The sequence below is a fragment of the Herpailurus yagouaroundi genome, unplaced genomic scaffold (assembly GCF_014898765.1).
Source record: "Herpailurus yagouaroundi ecotype Mexico unplaced genomic scaffold, PumYag 213, whole genome shotgun sequence".
NCBI classification, from domain to species: domain Eukaryota; kingdom Metazoa; phylum Chordata; class Mammalia; order Carnivora; family Felidae; genus Herpailurus; species Herpailurus yagouaroundi.
The window spans coordinates 3,644,059-3,666,106 of NW_024412444.1; the positions used below are offsets into that span (position 1 = coordinate 3,644,059).

The 22,048-nt window shown below is 43.5% G+C and overlaps 1 protein-coding gene across 16 annotated transcripts in view; it reads left to right on the forward strand.

Annotated features, from left to right (window-relative positions):
* The window catches only part of MAGI1 (membrane associated guanylate kinase, WW and PDZ domain containing 1), a 643,266-nt gene that overhangs the window by 501,412 nt on the left and 119,806 nt on the right, over positions 1-22,048 (forward strand). For all 16 annotated transcript variants that reach the window (XM_040454512.1, XM_040454513.1, XM_040454515.1 and 13 more), the window contains exon 3: positions 10,511-10,630. In XM_040454512.1, the coding sequence (XP_040310446.1) occupies positions 10,511-10,630 (120 nt within the window). The remainder of the gene's footprint in view (positions 1-10,510; positions 10,631-22,048) is intronic.

The window sequence follows — 22,048 nt, forward strand, 5'->3', positions numbered from 1 at the left end:
GTGTGTGTGTGTGTGTGTGTGTGTGTGTGTGTGTGTGTGTGTGTGTGGTGTTGCTCACTGACGCTAACTGGCAGTTTGAGACCCATTCATTCCTATGACCAATCCGAGTCCACTGAGCTCTCACGTCTGAGACCACCAGTATCTTGAGTCTTTACCCCCTCCTTCCCTGTATGTTTTCCCATCTGTCCCTCCATCCAGTAGACACACACGCTCACACACCAAATAAGAGCCACAGAATACTTGCAGCCCTTCCCAAGGCTCCATGACTACCTCGTACATCTCTCTCCTCTTGTCACACTGCAACTTTTTCCTGCTCCTTAGCACGCTTTTCTCGCACCTCTGGTTTTTCTGTGAGGTCCCTGTGATCAGAGAACCCGGAGCCTTCTCTGGTTTCTCCGTCCTCTCGCCTATTATTCTTTCCTCACAAGCTTTAAGCTTTCTCGGGGTCTTGCTCACTCCCATCACCTGACAGAGTGCACAGCACTTTAGATATGGTTGTAAGGAGAATGATAGAGATGCCATCATGTATTGGCTGGAGGGGCCGTTCTAACACCCTCTGCTCCCTGACGAGCATCCGGGTTCCGGCATCTGTGGAGTACATACCTAGCAATTCCCCGGCACATAGTAAGTGCTCAATAAATAGTAACTGTTGATGTTTTTATTTTTTATTCCCTAATCAAGAGTCTTTCTGGACTTTCAGTAGTCGTATCTATGTGGCCTAGCTTCATGCTCCCTCTACTCCTTTCCCAAAGGATAGAGATTTGGAAGGATGCAAGGATGAGACCAGGTGGACTTGTTTTAAACATATGTACGTTCTCTTGTGAGAAAAGATCTGTTGGACTTCTGTTGGATACTTCATGTTAAGTAGCAGTGTTGGCAATACAAAAGCTTTGGTAAAAGAGTGGTTTTATTTAAAAATCCAGGAAGGGGGCGCCTGGGTGGCGCAGTCGGTTAAGCGTCCGACTTCAGCCAGGTCACGATCTCGCGGTCCGGGAGTTCGAGCCCCGCGTCGGGCTCTGGGCCGATGGCTCGGAGCCTGGAGCCTGTTTCCGATTCTGTGTCTCCCTCTCTCTCTGCCCCTCCCCCGTTCATGCTCTGTCTCTCTCTGTCCCAAAAATAAATAAACGTTGAAAAAAAAAAAAAATCCAGGAAGATAACATACAGTACACATTCTCATGGCTCCACAGTTCGGTGCCTGTTGCCACCTTTAAGGCACCAGAGAAAAATTGTTTGTGTTTCAAATCTTTAAGGCTCTGGTCTGCATTTGTGGCTGTGTCGTTTCTAAATCTGTCTGGGGCATGAAGAGATTCACATACTTCTTGCGGGGCACCTGGGTGACTCCGTCGTTTGAGTGTCCAACTTTGGCTTAGGTCATGATCTTGCAGTTCGTGAGTTCGAGCTCTGCTTCGGGCTCATGCCAACAGCTCACAGCCTGGAGCCTGCTTCAGATTCTGTCTGTCTGCCTCTCTCTCTCTCAAAAATAAATATTTTTTAAAAAGCAAAAAAAAAAAAAAAAAAAAATTACATTCTTCTTGTGATTGGCCTGTGCCCCTAAGAAAAAGGCGTCTCCTCATAGAAGAATGTTTGCAGTGGCAAATGCAATGAGATTTGTATTTCTGGGCTGGTGAGAAAAGGAAGAAGGTCATTTATAAATCAGAGCCAGGGAGGCAGGAACTTTTTGTACAGGGTGAAACCATAAAGACTGCTTAGTTGTAGAACCTGTGTTCACTCTGTTTTTAATTTGAAACCAAGGACTGAAATAGCTAAAAGGCCTACAAGCTCCTACACACAGTAAAGCAGGCTGCATTAACGGAGGGTCGGCATCCAAAGAATGATGTAGGTTTGAATCTGAAGATATTTTGCATTGACACAAAATGATTTTATTGTATCTAAATCATAAGCACAGAGATTGTTCTCCAGGAGATCTGCAAACCTGTTGAAATTCACATCCTGGGACCCAAATCAATGTCTGCGGAAATCAACTCCTTGCTTTGTTTCGGATGCTTCCTGCAGCTAGACGCTGTGATGAGATAGGTCCACACAGGCATTGTGTCATCCGAGGCTCACCCAGAGCCCTGAGTACAGCCATTTGTTTTACTTCCATGTAAAAATTTTTATTGTTTACAATTTTTATTTATTTCTATCATTCCCATCCTTACCTATATGTGAGGAAAGGAAGGCCAGCAAAGTTCAGCAATCTAAATTCTTTAGAGGGTAAGGTGGTGGAAACAGACTTGGGTCCTCAAGCCTCTAACCTCTCCCAGTGTTTCCTCAGGGGTTGGAGGCCTGATTACAGTGGTTCTCAATGATTGTAAGTGATGGGAGATGAGTTAGGCATCTATTTGGTGCCTAAAACTTGTTTTCGGCTTCTTGCTGGTACTCGAACATTGAGCAGCCACTTTTGTTTGTAATTTTTGAACAATCGTCATAGTTCTGTGAAGTAGAAAGTCTCAAATTGGTGCTAATAGGCCTCTAACAGCTTTCTGATGTTTCTCAATCTCCCCCTTGTAATAAGAGGACACAGACCTCAGGCTCAGAGCATTAGGCTTTAGTAAAATGGAATGGCTTTATTTTGTTTTTGCTGTATTTATTTTTAGTCACTTATTGTTTATGGCAGAATGAAACCCATTCTTCACTTGAGGTAATGCTAAATGTGTTCTTTGTATAAAATAAATTGTAAGTAGTCAAATCACCCTTCATGGTATATATATGTATACGTATATATACATGTAGTTCTGTAGGTGCTGAGAAACATGGAGAAACTGCAGTCGAGGTACATACAGAACAGTTCTCTCCCCCGCCCCCTGTGCTCTTGCTTTGTGGTCAACTCTATCTGTACATTGTCCAGCCGCTGATGACTCCTTCTCCATCCTGCAGCCTTGCCTTTTAGAGAGAATCAAATCAATGGGAGCACACAGGAGGCAACCTTTTGAGTCTGGCTTTTCTTTCACTTGGCACGATGTGTTTGAGGTTCATCCATGCTTTACCCATCTGCAGTCTGCAGGGACTGAATACAGTCTGTCCTTTCACCCGTTGAAGAGCATTAAGTTTGTTTTCATTTAGTTTGGAGTAATTCTGCATAAGGCCGCTGTAAACCTTCGCGTATCAGTTTTTGTGTGGACAGAAGTTTTCATTTCTCTAGGATAAATCCCTAGGAGTGTGACTGTTGGGTCACATGGTGAATTTATGTTTCGTGTCATATCAAAATGACAAAACTCTTTTCCCACTGGCTGTGCCATTTTGCAGCCTTCCCAACGATGTATGAGAGTTTCAGTTGCTTCAGACTTTTGCCAGCTTTTGGTATTGTAAGGTTTTTAAAACTATTTTAGTCAGGGGGCGCCTGGGTGGCTCTGTCGGTTGTCATCTGACTCTTGATTTCGGCTGGGGTCATGATCTCACAGCTTGTGAGAGAGATCAAGCCCTCTGTTGGGCTCTGGCCTGACAGCATGGAGCTTTCTTGGGATCCTCCCTCTCCCTTTCTCTCTGCCCCTCCCCTGCTTTTTCTCTCTCAAAGATTAATAAATAAACTTAAAAAAAAGAAAAACCTAATAGGTATGTGGCAGTTAAGCATTTCTTTTTTACATGAGTGTAGTTCCATTTTTCAAAAAGTAGTTTGATTTGAAGGGCAAATATTGAGTAAATCTTACTGCCTGTCCTGTAATATGGCAAAAATTGTGTGAGTGGTAGGTGACTGAATGAATTTGTAGGAACAGTACATTCAACTGTGCTTCATCTCCATTAGCTAAAAGAAATGAACAGCATGAGGCTGTCCTAGATAGCCAACGAATTTCAGGCAATGCGAGTAATTGCTTTATTGTACGGAAAGATCTTGCCTTAACATCGACGGTAGTTGAAGGGACTATAATTTTTTGAAGTCTCATTGTTGGATTTTGATAAGCAGGACCCAGATTAATTTAACAGCAGGTGAAATCACTGACTATTAACAATTTAGTCTTAGTAGGGTAATGATTCTTCTATTAGCATTCTGGCCTTGGGACCTTTTGGACAGGTACTGAGTGACAGCTCGCCTAAACCCTGATGATGCTGGGAATATGAGGCAGGAGGAAACAGCATGGTGCATGCCATCCCTAAGATTTCGTTTGCTGCCTCGATTGGCTATTTCACGAGAATGTTCAGATTCAAAGGAGAGATCTAATGAGCGCTGGATCCATTTTCCTTTCTATAGCCACGGTTTGTGGAGTTTGATAAGGAAGGTCACTTTCTGATTTCCTCAGGAAGGGTCACTCAAGCCAAGTATACCAAAAGTTTATGAGCCATAAAATGTGCGTAAGAAGCAAGCAGCCACTCAGGCTTTAAAAGGTGGACTTTTAGGGGCATTGCTAATTCATACTGAGACATTCAGCAGGGCGTAGCTCAAATTCAGTTGTTCAGTTATGATCAGGTGGTGGGAAAGTTTGATGGCATTGACTACCCAGTGAAATTTTGTAAGCATTTTAACACTTAAAAAAGGCTCTCTTTAAGTGACTAATGGATTGAGGTTTAAAAAATAAAATCAGGCAGGGGCACCTGGGTGGCTCGGTCGGTTGAGCGTCCTGCTTCAGCTCAGGTCATGATCTCGCCGTTTGTGAGTTCGAGCCCCGCGTCGGGCTCTGTGCTGACAGCTCAGAGCCTGGAGCCTGTTTCCGATTCTGTGTCTCCCTCTCTCTCTGACCCTCCCCCGTTCATGCTCTGTCTCTCTCTGTCTCAAAAATAAATAAACCTTAAGAGAAAAATAAAATTTTTTTAATTAAAAAATTTTTTAATAAAATAAAATCAGGCAGAAAATGAACAGCACCATCTTCTCAACTTTATATGTAGTGTATTTTTATTCATTAACTAAAGGTAAGTGTTGTTGACATGGATGCTGGCTTTCTGTGCCACGGGAAACCTTGGAACATACTGTTTGTTTGATTCACTTGGAGCCTGTATTCTGTTGCACAGTTTTGCAAGGACTAAGTGACTATGGAAGATAGTTGAGTAGGGTACCCAAGAATCAAGTTGTTCAAGATTCCTGAAATAATCATTCAATTTACAAAACACCGGAACAGCTACATACCCATTCGTACAATTCAGAGTATGAGAGGTATTTAAAGGAATAATCATGTTGTCTCTGTTCGTTTCTGAACCCACATTCCTGAGGTTACCTCTGCTAAGGATTTAGGATTATTCTGCCCACTTAATGATTTCTTAACTCAAAAAACATGCAACATCCACAGGGCTTCACTAAAATGCAGTGATAGTTTACATAGTATTCTGTAACTTGTTTGTGTCACTCAGCTGAACATCATAGACATTCCTTCCTTCTGGTGACTGTGTGTAGCTCTCACTGCTGTTTACATAGTGAAAACATTTTCCTGAGGGTGAATCTACCGTATTCCATGCAATCATTCCCATATTTATGGGCACTCAGGTTTTCATTTTGGAGGACTGCTTTTGCTTCGGTCTTTTTGTTTTGTTTTTGCTACAAACGCTGCTGCCACAAATATCTAAAGAGATTTGTTTTCCTAAGAGACCATACCTCTTCCTGGCTTCCTTGTTACATGACCTTGGACAGTTAACTTTCCTTTCTCTCTCAGCTTCCTCATCAATAAAATGAGTATAATAACAGTCTTTCCTTTTACCTTTCTTGTAACAAATCCAGGAGTTTTGACGGAGTGCTTAACATTGCCTGTGACCTTAAGTAAGCATCCAGTTAATGGACGCTATCCTTTCCTACTCTACGGTTTGATCTTCTCTCTCACTCCTGTTTTCTGTTTGTTTTTTTGCAGGCAAGGAGGTGAACACTGTGCTTATTTGCTTAAATCTAATAACTGTAAGGCCCTGGCCCGATTTCTGGCTAGACAAGCAGAAGGCAGTGTTGTAGGACGTGGAAAACCCCATTTTGTCAGCCTGGTGATTATTATTATTATTTTTTTTTTTTAATACGCTGTCCCTGAGGAACATGATAGAATTTGTTTTACTTCTCATCTGCCAGGAAGTAACCCTTCTGGCTTTGTTAGAAGTGTGGTTTGTAATAATTGTACCCACCCCAGATGGCTCCTGAAAACCCTTTGAAATGCCATCTGCCAGGCGTGTGTCCAGCCGGCAGCCTGTCATTCTGCTAGAAGAAAAGAGGAGGCGGGGTCCCCTCCCCTGCCCTTTTCTCCCTAGCGTCACTGAATGGAGCCTGGTCATGTTGGCCCAGACCCAGGGCGGGTTACTCGGAGGATAACTGGGAGTAAACCTCCTGCTAGCCTGCAGAGTAGAAAGGTTTTGTTTGGGTAATAAACTCTGAAGGTTCTGTGGGTGGAGACTAACCCGCCCCCCACCTCCTTCCCCTGCAGCTCAAAGGCCACCAAACATATTTATTTACACGGGAGAAGAGTATCTACTAGTTTGATTATTCCTCTAAAATGTAGCATTTTTGAAGTTCTTCTGTAATTTTGAATCCTTTCAGGAAATTAAGACCCAGGGGTGACTGTTGCTTTGAAAGGAAATCTGGCAAACTGGTCACTGGCAAAGAGAAGGCGGCTACTGAAGGAGAGGGGAAAACCCATCGTTGTCTGGTTTTGGAAGACCGCAAAAACCCAACAGATCTTTCATTTGGTTTTATTCTTCCCCACCTCTCGTTTGGGGGGGGGGGGGGGGCCCTGGGGGATAGATTAGGTTAATGGATTTATGGTATGGTGCCTGAGTAGAAAGTTGCCATACAGAACACATTTAGGACAGACCCCCTTCACGGCAAGTTTCAGAGAGTTTCTGTTCTTGCCCCACACTGGGATTTCCCAATATGGTGGAGACTGTGTTTTCCGAGCAGCCGGATAAACAACTTTTGTCACCTGGCTCCAAGACAACACGCCGTCTTCCTTTGCTTCTTCCTGCCTTGCTGACCACTACGTCTTAGTTTTCCTTGAGGGTCTTTCTCAGTTTCTAAAAATTACAAGGTTTTAGTGTTCAACCCAAACCTCTTGCCTTCTTTTTCTACACACTCTCCCTGGATGATCTCTGTCTCTTACCTTCAAATGCCAGTGGTTTGCTGATCACTCCCGATTTTGTGTCCCCATCTCCACTCTGATCTCCAGACTTACCTGGTCAGCTGTCCATAGCCCTCCGCATCTACGTGTGTAATCAGCATCTCAAACTTGACCTGCCCACGAGTGAACTCTTAATGTTTTTCCCCTAGGAACCACTGCCTCCCCTGTCTTCTTGATCTCTGTAAAGGGCACCGGGCCATTTGCCTGTTTTGCCCAGGTCAGAGAATGGGATGTCAGTCTTTATCCTTCTCTTTTTCTTACACACTCCCTCCACTCCATCAACAAGTTCTGTCTTCGAAATACAGACCTAGTGTGGCTTGGTGAGTTTCATCTGTCTATCCTGTGGACTGTATCACAGCTATTTGTAATATTCACCACGGATGATAGAAATCTGATTGCTTTGCGCTACTCCCCACCCTACGATTCTTGCCCATGCCATGATTTTCTCTCACATGGACCCTGTAATAGCACCCTCACTGGTTTCATTGCTTCTGTTCTTGCCCACCTCCTCCTACTCCTCTGCCCAAAGCCTGTTCTCGGTCAAGCTTCATGATCTTCTTAAAATGAATCATAGCACCACCCTGCTGAAAACCTTCCAGTGGCTTCCCATCTTCCTTAGGATAAAATATGAATGAAGTGTCTGCTGTGGCTTCCCTAAGCTGTCCCCTTGCTTTTATTTCTAACCTCCTTTCCATTATTCTGTCACAGTTACTCTGCCCTTCCCCCAACATACGGAGCCTGTTCCTGCATCAAAGTTCTTGGCCTCCCCACCACTCCCCTACTTTCCCATTACTTTGTCATGGCTCTCATTTTAGGTGGCCACTCCTTAGTCTGCTTTTTCCTAATCCCCACCTAAAATAACTTCCTCCCCCCCCCCACCCTGCTTCCTTCTTCCAAGATACTTTAAAAAATTTTTTTCTTAATGTTTATTCTTTTTGGGGAGAGAGAGAGAAAGAGAGAGACAGCATGAGCGAGGGATGGGGAGAGAGAGAGGGAGACACAGAATCGGAAGCAGGCTCCAGGCTCTGAGCTGTCAGCACAGAGCCCTGAGGCGGGGCCTGAACTCTTGAACCGCAAGATCATGACCTGAGCCGAAGTCAGCCGCTTAACCGTCTGAACCACCCAGGCACTCCTCTTCCAAGATACTTGTAAATCCTTTATCAAAAAAAAAAAAAAAAAAAAATCCTTTACCTTACATTGCTCTGAGACACGTTAATCTATGTTTCCTATGGACGAATTGTTTCCACCTGTAATTATATGCTATATTCACATATGCATTTTTTCTTCTTTCACAGTAAAATGTAAATTCTATTAGGTCAGGGGCTTTGTCTTATTCACCAGTGTTTCCTCAGTGCCTGAACTGGTGCTTGCTTTAATTGGGACCTCTGTAAATATTTGAACTATAGCATTCTGTCAACTCATTTCATTCTGACAATGCTATAAACTTTAATATGTGCTGACAGTTATTGAGCTAAGCCTTCTAAAAGGTTTACTTCATTCAGTGCACACAACAAACCTATAGCGTAGGTACCACTGTTATGCCTAGTTCACAGATGAGAAAACTAAGTAATAACAGAAGCTAAGCAACATGCCCAGGACCGTAGGTTGTTGGGAGGAGTGGCAAGCCTTGAACTTATCATTCCCACCGCAGACACCTACTCATCAACAGTATATGGTATTCTTTATGGTTCTGGAGTACCTGCTCTGTGCCTAATATTGGAGATTGCAATTTAAAGCTTGTAGTCTACCTAAAGGGACTTGTATCATTTGCCAGGTGAGCCAGAAATGGGAAGTTAGGAGATGGTACAAGAGTAGACTTCTGGGGGCGCCTGGATGGCTCAGTCGGTTAAGCGTCCGACTTTGGCTCAGGTCATGATCTCAAAGTCTAGAGTTCGAGTCCCACGTCGGGCTGTGTGCTGACAGATCAGAGCCTGGAGTCTGCTTCATATTCTGTATCTCCCTCTCTCTCTGCCGCCCCCCGCCCCCCCACTCACACTCTGTCTCTCTCTCTCCTTCAAAAAATAAGTAAACTTTAAAAAAAAAAAAATCAAGAGTAGACTTCTGGACACAAGAAGGCTTCTTTACCAGAAAGCTTTAGTATGTGGGACCTGATAAGCAAACGTGTGCAATACAACCATACTGTGGACACTGTGCAACTCTTTAAAACATTCAGATTTCAGATATTGGAAAAATCAGGCTCATTTAAAATGTACTTACCCCGAGTTAAATACGCAGCAAGTGTTGAGGTGTGTGTGTGTGGGTTTTTTTTGTTTTGTTTTTTGTTTCGTTTTTGACTTGAAAGGATTCTGGATAGCCACCGTAGGTGTATGGACATGATCATTCACCTAGGCAAGTGATCGTAGAACATTAGAGCCAGAAGGTACAAACAGTTGGTTATTTAATTGTTTTTAAGTTTCCAGGATTAGGGGGAAATCCTTGCGTACTAAGTTCCTAGGAATCAAGAAGAATCCCTGTTCATTATGTAGGAAACCTTGACCTTAAAGCATCACAGCTAATGGTGCCTTGCAAAATAAGTTATGTAGATGCTTCACCTAACTTGAATGTAAGAGCAGAAATCATGTGTTTGGCTCTCTTTTGGTCTTTCCTAATATTTAACATTAGTTCCTAGTACACACTATGTAATGGCTTCTTGGTTGGTTTTCTTCTTTGGTTTGTATGTAAACCACATTCCTTCCTCATTCCTTCCACACTTTTTGTTGAGATTAGGCTAAAATGATAGGTCTGGAGCCTAGCACCTGAGCGGGGTGACTTAAATACTCCAGAGGCCCCGTATGACTCATTAGAAGAATTGTTACGTTCATTAGTCACTGAGCAAATGACCATATTAATTCAAGAGGAGGATTTCCTAGTAAATTCAGTGTCCCTTCTTTCCAGTCAGAACTTAGGGGTGGCCTCTTTTCGTCAAACATATTAATTACACAGAGAGCAGCAGCATTTTAAACCCTGGGAGATCTCCATCCACCGATCTTGGGTAATTGCGTTTCTCTAGTGATATGTTGATGCAGTGGGTGTCATTTTCTTCAAACGGCTTATTACATTGGAACTTGCTGGTTGTACCTCGGAACACAAGAATTGTGACGCCTGTGGTAAACACATAAACGTCTTAGGCTCTGAGCTTAAGGTGGATAACTGTTTAGTATTTACTGGAGTCCTAAAAGCTGCTGGTTGTAAATATTGTCCGTGTAAAACTCAGTCTGCCTTTTTCATTCAGTGCATTTTAAGAAATGATAAAACTCACCCCAGGCTACCCAGCTGTGCTTGGTTTGCTCTTTCTCCCACCTGAAGGTCGCCAGCGCTAGAGGGTGGAAGTGGGGATGCTGTGCTGTTAGAACGAAGGTGCCTTGACCAGGTCCCGGTCTGGGCAGATAGGTGGACCGTCGAGGGTCCTCCAGCCTACGGAACAGGTTATGTTAATTACACCTAAATGGGGAACTTCCTGTTTGCATTGACTGATGGTGTCCATTGCATTTATGCAGGCACAACCCGGTCTCCGAGAGAAGGAGAAGTGCCTGGCGTGGACTATAACTTTCTGACTGTGAAGGAGTTCTTGGACCTCGAGCAGAGCGGGACCCTTCTGGAAGTCGGCACCTATGAAGGTGAGCATGTCTACACAACAGTGGTGAGGATGTCTCTGCGCTGGGCGCTTTGGAGGATCGGGGCCATTCAGGCATAAGTGTTTTGTGAATAGAGGAGTCTCATCAGCTACAGGAGATTGCAGCTCACCTTAATGTGATTGATGAAATAAGGTGTATGGAGTAAGGCTTTGTGGAGCTCTTCAAAAATAGTTTTGGGGACTTTTCTTCTCCAAGAGTTTTCTCCTTTATTAATTTATTAATTTAAATGTGTGTATGTGTGTGCGTGCACGCACACGCCTTGTTTTTCAGTATGAGCATGCATGGTATTAGAAGGGCGCCTGGGTGGCTCAGGCGGTTAAGCATCTGACTTTGGCTCAGGTCGTGATCTCACAGTTTGTGGGTTCAAGCCTCATTTCATGCTCTGTGCTGACAGCTCAGAGCCTGGAGCCTGCTTCGGATTCCGTGTCTCACTCTCTGCCCCTCCCCCGCTCACGCTCTGTCTCTCAAAAATAAGTAAAAATATTTTAAAAACATTAAAAAAAAAAAAAGAGGGCAAAGAGTCATGGTCAGTCACAAAATGTGACTTTATAGGTACTGTTTTATTTTTATTTTATTTTATTTTATTTTTTTTAATTTTTTTTTCAACGTTTATTTATTTTTGGGACAGAGAGAGACAGAGCATGAACGGGGGAGGGGCAGAGAGAGAGGGAGACACAGAATCGGAAACAGGCTCCAGGCTCTGAGCCATCAGCCCAGAGTCTGACGCGGGGCTCGAACTCACGGACCGCGAGATGGTGACCTGGCTGAAGTCGGACGCTTAACCGACTGTGCCACCCAGGCACCCCTATAGGTACTGTTTTAAACTTGAAAATGGAGTGTCATGTTTTACCGCTAATTGATTTTTAATGCATTTTTTAATAGATAATACATGTATAGGTTCATGAAACAAAATATTTCAAAGTATTAAATAAGTAATCTCTCTTCTAAACCTATCTTTATTTGCCTAATTTTACATTCTTCTTTGTCAATATTACATGCAATGCCATTAGTTTTTGATCACCCTTCTGAAACTTCTTTTTGTAAATACAAGGATACATGTGCATGTGTGTATATAAACAAATGTGTTTTGTGCATGTGTTTTTATGTCTCCCCTATTTTACACAAAAGGTAGTGTGCAATACATGCTGTTTGGTACCTTGGTCTTTTATTTAACAGGATGTCTGATAGGTTTTTGTAATGCAGTAAGAAAGCATTCGTTTTGTATTTTAAATGGCTGTATAATCTCATTGTATCAGCATGGCCATGATTTATTTAACTAGTTCCCTATGGATAAAGACTTTTAATGTTTCAAAACACTACCTGCATTAAATAACATGGATATAAATCATTTCACACAAGTGCAAATATGTCTATAGGATGAGATCCCACAAATGGTGTAGCAAGGTCAAAGCCAAATGTGGGGAAAAAATTCAATGTATGTTTTCTGGAAACATTGTAGCTTGATTGTTCTTTTGAGTGTAACTATTTGAGACTGAAGAGCATAATATGATACTATTAACTAGGTCAGATTATTAACTTGGTCAAATTATTATGGTAGGTCATAGTCATTTTAAAATTTGGATTTATTAGGTGATCACGGGCATTTTCAAGAGTAGACTTAAAAACAAAGGGTACAAACAAAGACTGTTATTTTATTAGGGATATTGTAGCTTTGATGTGATAATAACCCCTGTTCCAGTCAGTGGGTAACAATTAAGTAAGGGTCACGGATCTTATATATGCTGATTATGGTTTGATATTCTTTGGATCAAACATAAGGGCAGAGCATTATCTCTGTACCTACTGCCCATTTCCAAATTGTGAATATACATTAGGCTGTGTTTGGATGTTAATCAATTCCTGATTGTGAATTCAGAAATATTTCCCTTGAGTATTGGTAATTATCAATTGTCTTAGTTTCCTGGAAGTGTTGAGATATGACTGGTGGTTAGGAGACTGGAAGGGAATCTGAGAAAGGGTGATTCACTTAGGCCTAGGAGTGAGGTGAGGGAAGAGGGGGGCGGTACTAAGTGGCTGTACCAGGAGCCTCTTCAAGGTTGTCTTGCAAATGTGAATGTAGTTGAAAATTCCATGGGGCGCCTGGGTGGCGCAGTCGGTTAAGCGTCCGACTTCAGCCAGGTCATGATCTCGCGGTCCGTGAGTTCGAGCCCCGCGTGGGGCTCTGGGCTGATGGCTCAGAGCCTGGAGCCTGCTTCCGATTCTGTGTCTCCCTCTCTCTCTGCCCCTCCCCCGTTCATGCTCTGTCTCTCTCTGTCCCAAAAATAAATAAAACGTTGGGAAAAAAAAAATTTTTTTTAAATAAAAAATAAATTAAAAAAAAAGAAAAGAAAAGAAAATTCCAGTGGCCCAGACCAGAACAAGTGTGAATCCCCTTTCATTAGCAGAAAGTGAATTGTCCTTATTTGAAATCAGTTATTATGCCCGTCTGGGGAGCTTGAATCCCCTCATCTAAAAAATACCCATTTGCATTTTTGGAAAGGTTAAGGGTGGGAATCATGCAATCCCAAAGAGTATGTGTTGGGTTGAAAAAGAAAAGCATGTGGCATAGACAACCACCTGTCTGGGAAACAAGGAAGCTAACCTCTTTTTATTGAGTTGTTTATATTACAAGTGATATACAGGTGGAGTCCGTTGTTTTTCTCATTTCATTTTTATCACTTTGACAGAGTAGCTGTTATCACCGAATATTTAGATGGGAATGCTAAGACCAAGTAGCAGTTAGGAACATTTTCAAGGTTCAGAGCTGATGTTAGAATACTGGAGCCCGGAACCAAACCCAGCTCAGTTTGACTTTCAGATCCCACACTCTCTTTCCTGAAAACGCTAAGAAAAGAATAGCCTGGCTATAACTAAAAAATCGTAGAAATAACTCATCCATACCTTAACCTAACTTCATGCTGGGTAGCAATAGGGAAGCATTTTTCAGAGAGCGTCTGATCATCTCATATAAAATCATCTTTCTGTGAATGTTGGTTGCTCTGTTGTTTTGGAGTTGAAATTTCTTATGCCCAGCATTAATCCATTCCATTTTTCGGCCTTTTGACTGTTCGGTGTGTGTCAGCCTTTGACCTTTTAGCTGTATAATTTTCCTACCATATGAGACAGCTCATACTTTTTCGGAACCAACTGAAGTGTATTATGTTGACTCTTATAAGCTAGAAGCAAAGTGGAATTTTTATTAAATGCCAAATACTGTCAAAGGCATAGAGCTGGCCGGATCTTTGGAGAACTTCCTCTGTCTTTACCTCCCTTGGACCAGCCCCGATGGCAGCTGTCTGTTGGTCACTAACAAGCGCTCGGGCTGGGCTGCAGCCCCGCCTGAGATTGAATCTCAGCCCCTCTGCTGTGGAGCTTTGTGCCCTCCGGCAAGTTGCTTAATGCTCCGTGTCTCCATTTTCCCTTCGGTAAAATGAGGATAATAATAGTGCTTCCTCATAGGTAGGATTAAATGAGACAATAATTGGAAAGGGCTGAGCACAGTGTCTGACACATGTAAGCTCTCAATCAGCGTTAGCTCTTATATTTACACACACGACTGGTCCGAAATTGCCACCCTGGTGGATTCCCTCCCCCTTCTGCTAGTCAGTAAACCAGCGCATTTGCCAGTAAAACATCTTTATTTACTTCCCAGGTATTCACCGTCTTTTTGTCTTCTCAGATTGTTTTCCTCTTGGCATGTCCTGGTTCCAGAGAGAACAGTCTAGCATAACAACACAAAATACTCCTTTTTTTAAGAAAGCTTATTTGTTTTTTTAAGTGATCTCTACACCCAACAGGGGGCTCAGACTCAGGACCCTGAGACAAAGAGTTGCATGCTCCTACAACTGACCCAGCCAGGTGCCCCCATAAAACACTCTTCAGGGCAACATACTTTGATCATTTTAAGTAAAAGTAATACATGTACATGATGGAATACTTCATATAGTGAAGAACATAAACATACTCCAGTCCAAGTTGCTTCTCTTCCTCCCCATGTAGATCCACTGTTAAAGAATTTAGTGTAGAGATTTAGAAAAGGTAGACACAAAAAGCTTGTAGGTAGTACCCTTGTTTATTTCTCTCTTCTTGCCCTTCCCAGTCCACAGTTCTTGGGAATCTTTCTACATGACCCGAAAGAGTTCTGCCTCCTTCTTTTAAAATGCTACACAGTATCCCAGTGTATGCTGACCAGTCCCCTGCAGGTGGACATTTAGGATGTTACCCCCACTCCCCATTATGGTTTGGAAGCATGGTTGCCATGAGCTCTCCTGAACAAGTATCTCAATACACTGTTCTGAGCGTAACTCTACAGTAAGTTTCTGGCCACGCAATTTTGAAGCAAGTCCTTCTAGGCATGCACAGTGCACTTCACCAAGTATTTATTGAGCATTTGCTTTGCATCAGATGTTGTTCCTTGGCATCAGGTGTGATATGCAGGATGGAAAACCACAGCAGCTGTGCCTTTGAAGATGCTTATGCTTTTTAGTGATTTATTTTTGCCAGTACTTGTCCAGCAGGTACTGTGTGCTGAGTACTCATAAGTGGGTTATATGCACCAACTCACTTCATTGCCCACCAATCATAAGAGGTAGGTACCATCGATTCCCCATTTTACAGAAGAGGAGTATGAGACCCAGAAAGGCCAGTTATCACATGGTCAGCCAGGAATAGAGCTGGGATCCAAACCCAGGCGGCCTGGCTCCAGGGTCCATACTCTGCCCCTTAGTCTTAAGAGGCAAATTAAACAATTTCGAGAGAAGTGGTGCAGGTTCTGAGAAGGGAACTCTAGGGTTCTCCAGAAACATACAGCAGGGGCACTGCATCTAATTTCATATCAGAGTAGACCCCCTTGAGGAAGTGGCAGTTGGCCAGGGGACCTCATGGGTTCAAGTGAGAGACTCGGGGACATTGTTTCAGTTTGGGAATTAGCCCCGGCTTCAAGGCCTGAATCCAGAGAGAGCAAGTAGGATGAACCGAGAGAATGTCAGAAAGTTGGTCCTGGAGAAGGAGGGGCAAGGAACCATCTCCTGCTTCCTTTAGAACCAATGCAATCCAACAAATATTCCTTCAGTGATGGAAATGTTCAGTATTCTCAGCTGTCCAACATGGCAGCCACTAACTGCATGTGGTTATTGTGACTGAAAAACTGAATTTTAAATTGAGTTTAGTTTCAAGTAAGTAGTCATGTGTATCTGGTGTCTGCCATGTTGTGTAGCACAGCTCTAGAACGAAAGCTTCTTCAGGGAAGGACGAGGACCTGTTCCAGAAGACCCTTCCCTTCTCATTCAGCTGATTTCATTTTATTTATTTTTTGTTGTTGTTATATCTATTTTTTAACATTTATTCACTTTTGAGAGACCAAGATTGAGCAGGGGAGGGGCAGAGAGAGAGGGAGATACAGAATCCGAAGCAGGCTCCAGGTTCTGAGCTCTCAGCCCAGAGCTCGACGTGGGGCTTGAATGCACAAACTATGAGATCATGACTTGAGCCCAAGTCAGATGCTCACCTACTGAGCCACCCAGGCGCCCGTCATTCAGCTGACTTCAGAGAGCTAAGCACATGTTTCAAAGTTAAGCTCCCTTAAAAAAAGGATAATTTTGAATCCTCCCAAAGAGGATGTTACTACAGAGCAGTGGTGATCTTCTTTTGTGGATATATTCAGTGACGTGTGAAATGGCAGGCAAGTAGAGTGAAGCACTAAAACCTCAGGGCCTGATAACTGTCAGCACAGTCCTTGATGTCCAGTATTTCTTTGGGACTTGGAGTTGCAGGGTTGTAGGTTTTAAAGCTGGAAATGCAGTAGGGTTCTATCTTCTTCAGAAGATAGAACCGAGATCTAGAGAGAGAGAGACCGGTCTAAGACACTAAAGGGTGTTGGGACAAAGCCTGGACAAAGTCTATCCCCCAAGTTATGTCACAGGCAGGACTGGGATGCCAGTATTTCCTATGTCTGCTCCCTGGAAATAGATCCCTCTTTTGTAGACTGTATTGCTAGTTTGTTTATTCAGTTGTTTACTCGTTAAAAATAAAATGCTGAACAAAACCAGATACGATCATTGTCCTCATAAGTCTCAGAGTGCACAAGGCACATTATTTATATAATCAAGGGAAGAAATCTACGGTTGTGAGTGTTCTAGGGTCAATAAAGAAGGCTATAGGTTGGGGAGATTTGATCTCTATGGAGTTGGGAAAAGTTTCGCCGGTAGAAGTAATCATTGAAGTAAGTTCTCAGGGTTGAGCTGGAGTTAGGTTGCTAGATTTAACCAAAAAAAATATAGAACATCCAGTCTTGCATTGCATCTGGCAACCCTAGTTGGAATTAGGTTTGGACTATGTTGGTGTCGGTAGTGGTGGTAATGATGAGTTGACTGAATCTTGAGAGTTTTATGTGATTAAAAAGCTGGCCTTGGTAGTGCATCAGTTACCATAAGAAGGAGGCAGAAGGTGCAGGTGACAATAGTCCTCCTGGCATGACCCCTAGTTGCTGCCTTGTACGACTGGATGGATGCTGGTACGTCTGCCGAGATAAGAAACTTTGGAAAAGGCCAGGTTTGGTGATGGGGCTAGGGGCCGCATGATGAAACTTTCCATGTCCCACCAACTCTAATGCTGAGAATAGCATTTACACCAACAGAGTGGAGGCCCCTCCTGCCTCTATAAGGAACCTAACCATTGTCCCTCACAAAGCACAGAAGTTCTTAGTGGAGCTCATGAATTGATCTCTGCTTTGCAATTTGAGCCAACTCCTTATTCTGTCATGAGATAGATGCGACATCAAGACAAAGAACACAGGAATAAATGTGTCTCTCCTCTTTGGCTCATCTTCCTAATTGTAGCACCGAAGTAATGTATTTGATATGGTGCTGGAAATAAATCAGCTGCACCATCTCCCTTTGCCTGGCTTTTCTTGCTTGTTATTTTTTCTTGTTGACATTCTCACTCAGCAAGACAGGTTGCTGCCTCAGCGAGCCCTTGGGACTTCTCTAGGAGAGAGTTTACAAGGGATGAACTATTCGGTGGGGTGGTTCCCAACATGCCTGTTTTACAAATGCCTCTGGGTAGAAGAGGCTGATTATACACTTTGAGCCTTGCAAAGGTTCTCCCTCAGCATGGAGGTGCAGTGCCAGAGTGACATTTCAAATTGGAGTGATGGGTTGCATATTTCTGCATGTTAATTAGGAAGAGGGATGTCAGCATTCAGTCATGTGATTGTTTTGCTTCCTAGAAGGTCTACAAAAAAAGCTGCTGCCAAGGGTATACTTTTTGGGGACACAGAGATAAAGCAGGGGTGAAGAGAGTTCTTGTTTGTCATTGAGGAGAACGAGACCGTCTGGAGTCCTGTTCTTTGGCAGGCCTCAGAAGCCGTCTGTTAGGATAAGCTCTGTTGGCAGACTCCAGCGTGGAATGTTCTCTGTTGATAATGAAAGTAACCAAAGGGAATCTGTGCTGCAATTGGCTGTTCCTCTGCATGTGGAGATGAAGAGGCTCGTGCCAGGGTGGTTTCGCTGAATTCCCTGCTTAGAGATCCCCAGAGATTCCCGGAGTTGGGAGCATAGACGCTGGGGACAGACAAATGTGTGTGTAAATGCCGCTCATCAGTTACACACTGTGTGAATCTCATCTTCAACTGAAAATGGGAATGTTGATGGTATTTTTTTCCCATAGGATTATTAATAAAGATGAGAGTAAGTAAATGTGTGGGTGGTGACAAGATAGGTGCACAATAAAGGTAAATTTTGGTTAGTGTTCTTTAAATATACGTTTTGGTAACCGTCTACCCTCTTCTACACTTTAGGGCTTCTATCAGCTCACAACATTGGGTGCAATTTAAGACTGCTAGGGTTCATTACATGCTAACATTGTTCCAGGCACAATGGTGAGTACTTGGTACACGTTACCTAATTTGATCTTCACAAAAAAACCTGTTAGAACTGTTGTTATCTTTCTACCATGAGAACTGAGGCTGGAAAGAGAGAGGTCCCTTACGTTGCTCAGGGTCACAAAGCTATTAGATTACCCTCTCTGGTCTTATAGTCAAAGCCAAATGACAGTGGCAAGAACAAACATCTAATTATAAGACATTGGCTTATCGTTCGGTGCATGCAAATCCTAGTTTTGTAGGGTGGAGCGGGTAGCAAAGGGAAGAGTAAAAAGAAAGTGATGGGCGTTTTATGAATGATACCATCCCGTGCTGAGCAAGCAAGTGGAAGGTGCAGCGGTGGGGATCTGAGGTCACTGAGGTGTATCTGATGGACCAGGAAGAAACTGCCGTGAGTCATGCTATTAAAAACCAGATCCACAACAGAGGGATGGAGGCCCGTCCCGGGCTGGAATTCGAGTGTGCTGTCTCTACTTGTTGATTTACTCATTCTCAAAGAATTCCTGATGACTGTATGTGCCTGGTACTGCGTTCGGCCTGGCGATGCATTGGTGCATGAAAGCAGATGTGGTTCCTGCCCTCGTGGCACTTGTGGTGTAGAGGTAAGGACACAGAGTGAGGGGCACCTGGGGTGGGGGGCTCCGTCAGTGGGGCATCCGACTTCAGTTCAGGTCATGATCTCGCGGCTCACGAGTTCGAGCCCCGCGTCGGGCTCTGTGCTGACAGCTTGGAGCCTGGAGCCTGCTTCAGATTCTCTGTCTCCCTCTCTCTCGTTCCTCCTGTCCCACTCACACTCTGTCTCTCTCACTCTCAAAAACAAATAAACGTTAAAAATAGTTTTAAATAATAATAAAAAAAGATTATAGCGGGGACACCTTGGTGCCACAGTCACTTAGGCGTCCAACTCTTGATTTCAGCTCAGATCGTGATCTCAGCGTTCATGAGTTCGAGCCCTGCATTGGGCTCCATGCTGACAGTGCAGAGCCTGCTTCAGATCCTCTGTCCCCCTCTCTCTCTTCACCTCCCTTGCTTACTCTTTGTCTCTCATAAGTAAATACAAATTTAAAGAAAAACAGGTATTGATTAATTAAAACATCTGGTCATTACAACCAAGGCCATTGGGAAGGACAGGTACATGGTTCCCTGAGGACACTTAAGGGTAGCTTTGATCTAGTTGGTGGGGTCAGAGATACAGTCTCTGAGGACAAGTGGGTGGTCATGGCATGACCTTGAGGCCAGACAAAAACAGATACGCTGAATGTCTATGGCCTTATGTGCTATTTGTACATCTCTGCTTTATACATAAAAGAGTAAGGCTTTTTACCCCGTGTACCCCAAAGAATTAAGCCTGTTTTGTTCCCATGGGTGTGATATTGCCCCGTGAAAATGTGTACTATAGATTCCCAGCCATTGGTAGTCACTACTATCCCGGTCTGCTTATGTTCAAAAGTGTGGCCTGTAGGAAGAGGACAGACAAGTGTCTTCCTGCCCCCACCCCACCCCCATATGGAATTTTAAACTGGGGGACAAAGAACTTAAATGCTATTTACCCTGGACCAGCCAGTGACTCTAAGGCCAGCATTTCTGCTACTCTTGGCCTCTGCATTCCTCATCTACTGAAGAGGAATGCTATTCTCTGATCTGGTTACCTCTGCTCTCTATGCAAAGGGAGGTTCGGTGTCCCCTGAGTACTTGTTAGAAATTTAGAATCTCGGGCCCCACCCCGATCCATTCAATCAGAAAGAATCTCCACGCAATAGAGTTTTGTCGTTTGCACGGTGTTTAAGGAAACTGATGTATACCATATACAACATTTGTGAAGATCATGTTTTAGTTCCGTTTTTACATCTTATTTCTAGTGTCTACCACAGTGCCTGGCCAAAAACAAACAAACAAAACAACAGGTTCCCAGTCAGGAAATGAATGAATGAATACTAAATTCGTACAAAGCGAGAGGCTGTATAGACTTGATTCATTCTGGCTTAAAACTCAGGGTTACGGTCCTCTTTAAATATTTTATCCAGCTCTAAAAATTGATTTGCAGTTCCCATGAATTTTTAAATGCATGTCAGAAAATATTTTTCTTTGACGTGGTCATGGCCAAAGAGTGTGTTTGTTAATTAAGGCCAGCAGTGGCTTCCTCTCCTGTCTTCCCTTGCCCTCTCCTCCCTCCCCAGTCACCATCTCTGTTAAGTTTATTGTAAAGCCAGTTCCAAAAATAGCAGCAGAGACACATGCGTTCCCACTCGGGAGGGAGCCTGGCCACCTCAGGAAGCACATGTTGGTGTTGACTAACGTGGAGACTGTAGGAGAGTCAGGCTCCTGTCTCCTGGAAACTGTGAAGTCTGCCAAGTAATAGCCCAAATTAATTTTTTAATCATTTATAATTCTTGAGATGATTTTTATTTAATACTGTTAAGTGATCCATGTATCCCTCACAGCGAGTCTCTTGTGCATACTCTCTGTAAGTTGGTGCTTCTAGCATGGCCAGGTCGGGCCTGACGATGACCGCCATGGCAACTTGATAAGGCAGGGAGTTTGCCAGAAGGGGAGAGTTGTAGGGGAGGTGCCCAGGGACTAGGCAGCTAGATTTGGAGAATGAAGAAGGTGGGTGGAGGCAGTGGAGCCTGTGGTGACTAGCCAGTGGCAAGTGACCCACCTGCCTTGCCTGTCCTTCTGTGGTAAAGGCACATGGATTACGGCATAACCCCACCCACCAGAAGTCCAGGGACTGAAACCACATTCATCCAGGGATCACTAACACCCATCCGAGTTATTGAGGCTGTTTTTTGTTTTTTGTTTTTTTTTTTAATTTTTATTTATTTCTTTTGAGAGGGAGAGAATCCCAAGCAGGCTTCACAGCAGAGCCCGATGCAGGCCTTGAACCCATGAACTGTGAGATCGCGAACCCCAGAGTCAGATGCTTAACCGACTGAGCCACCCAAGTGCCCCAAGGCTGTTTTGAAGTTTTAGGTTTTCTTCCTTCCCTCCTGAGTCCAGGCTACTTTGTGCGGCCATACCTTCACGTGGCATCAGCCTTGATTGGGGCCAAGATATTTGTCCAGCAAGTGCAGGGACACACAAGGGTAGAACAACTTCTCTCCAAAAATCCATAATGCAACAAGTGTGCTCCACGTGCCTTGGCTTTGGTCACGTACTTGTCATCAACATTACCTGGAAGAGATGGAATCCGAGGAACAAGAGTTTATATTTGCCAAGCAGCACTTGTCAGTATATCCAGATTTGAATCAGAAACATTCCATTTTTTGCAGCACCTGGCTGGCTCAGTCAGTTGAGCGTGTGACTCTTGATCTCAGGGTTGTAAGTTCAAGCCCCACGATGGGTGCAGAAATTTCTTAAAAATGACAAAATCTTTAAAAAAAAAAAAAAGAAAAGAAAGATTCCATTTTTATGTTAGTGACTAATTCAAATTACTTTTTTAATCTATGGGAAAAAACATATCTGTGAAGGAAAGTTGAACCTTATGTAATTACAAAACCACTAAATATAAGCTTTTCTAT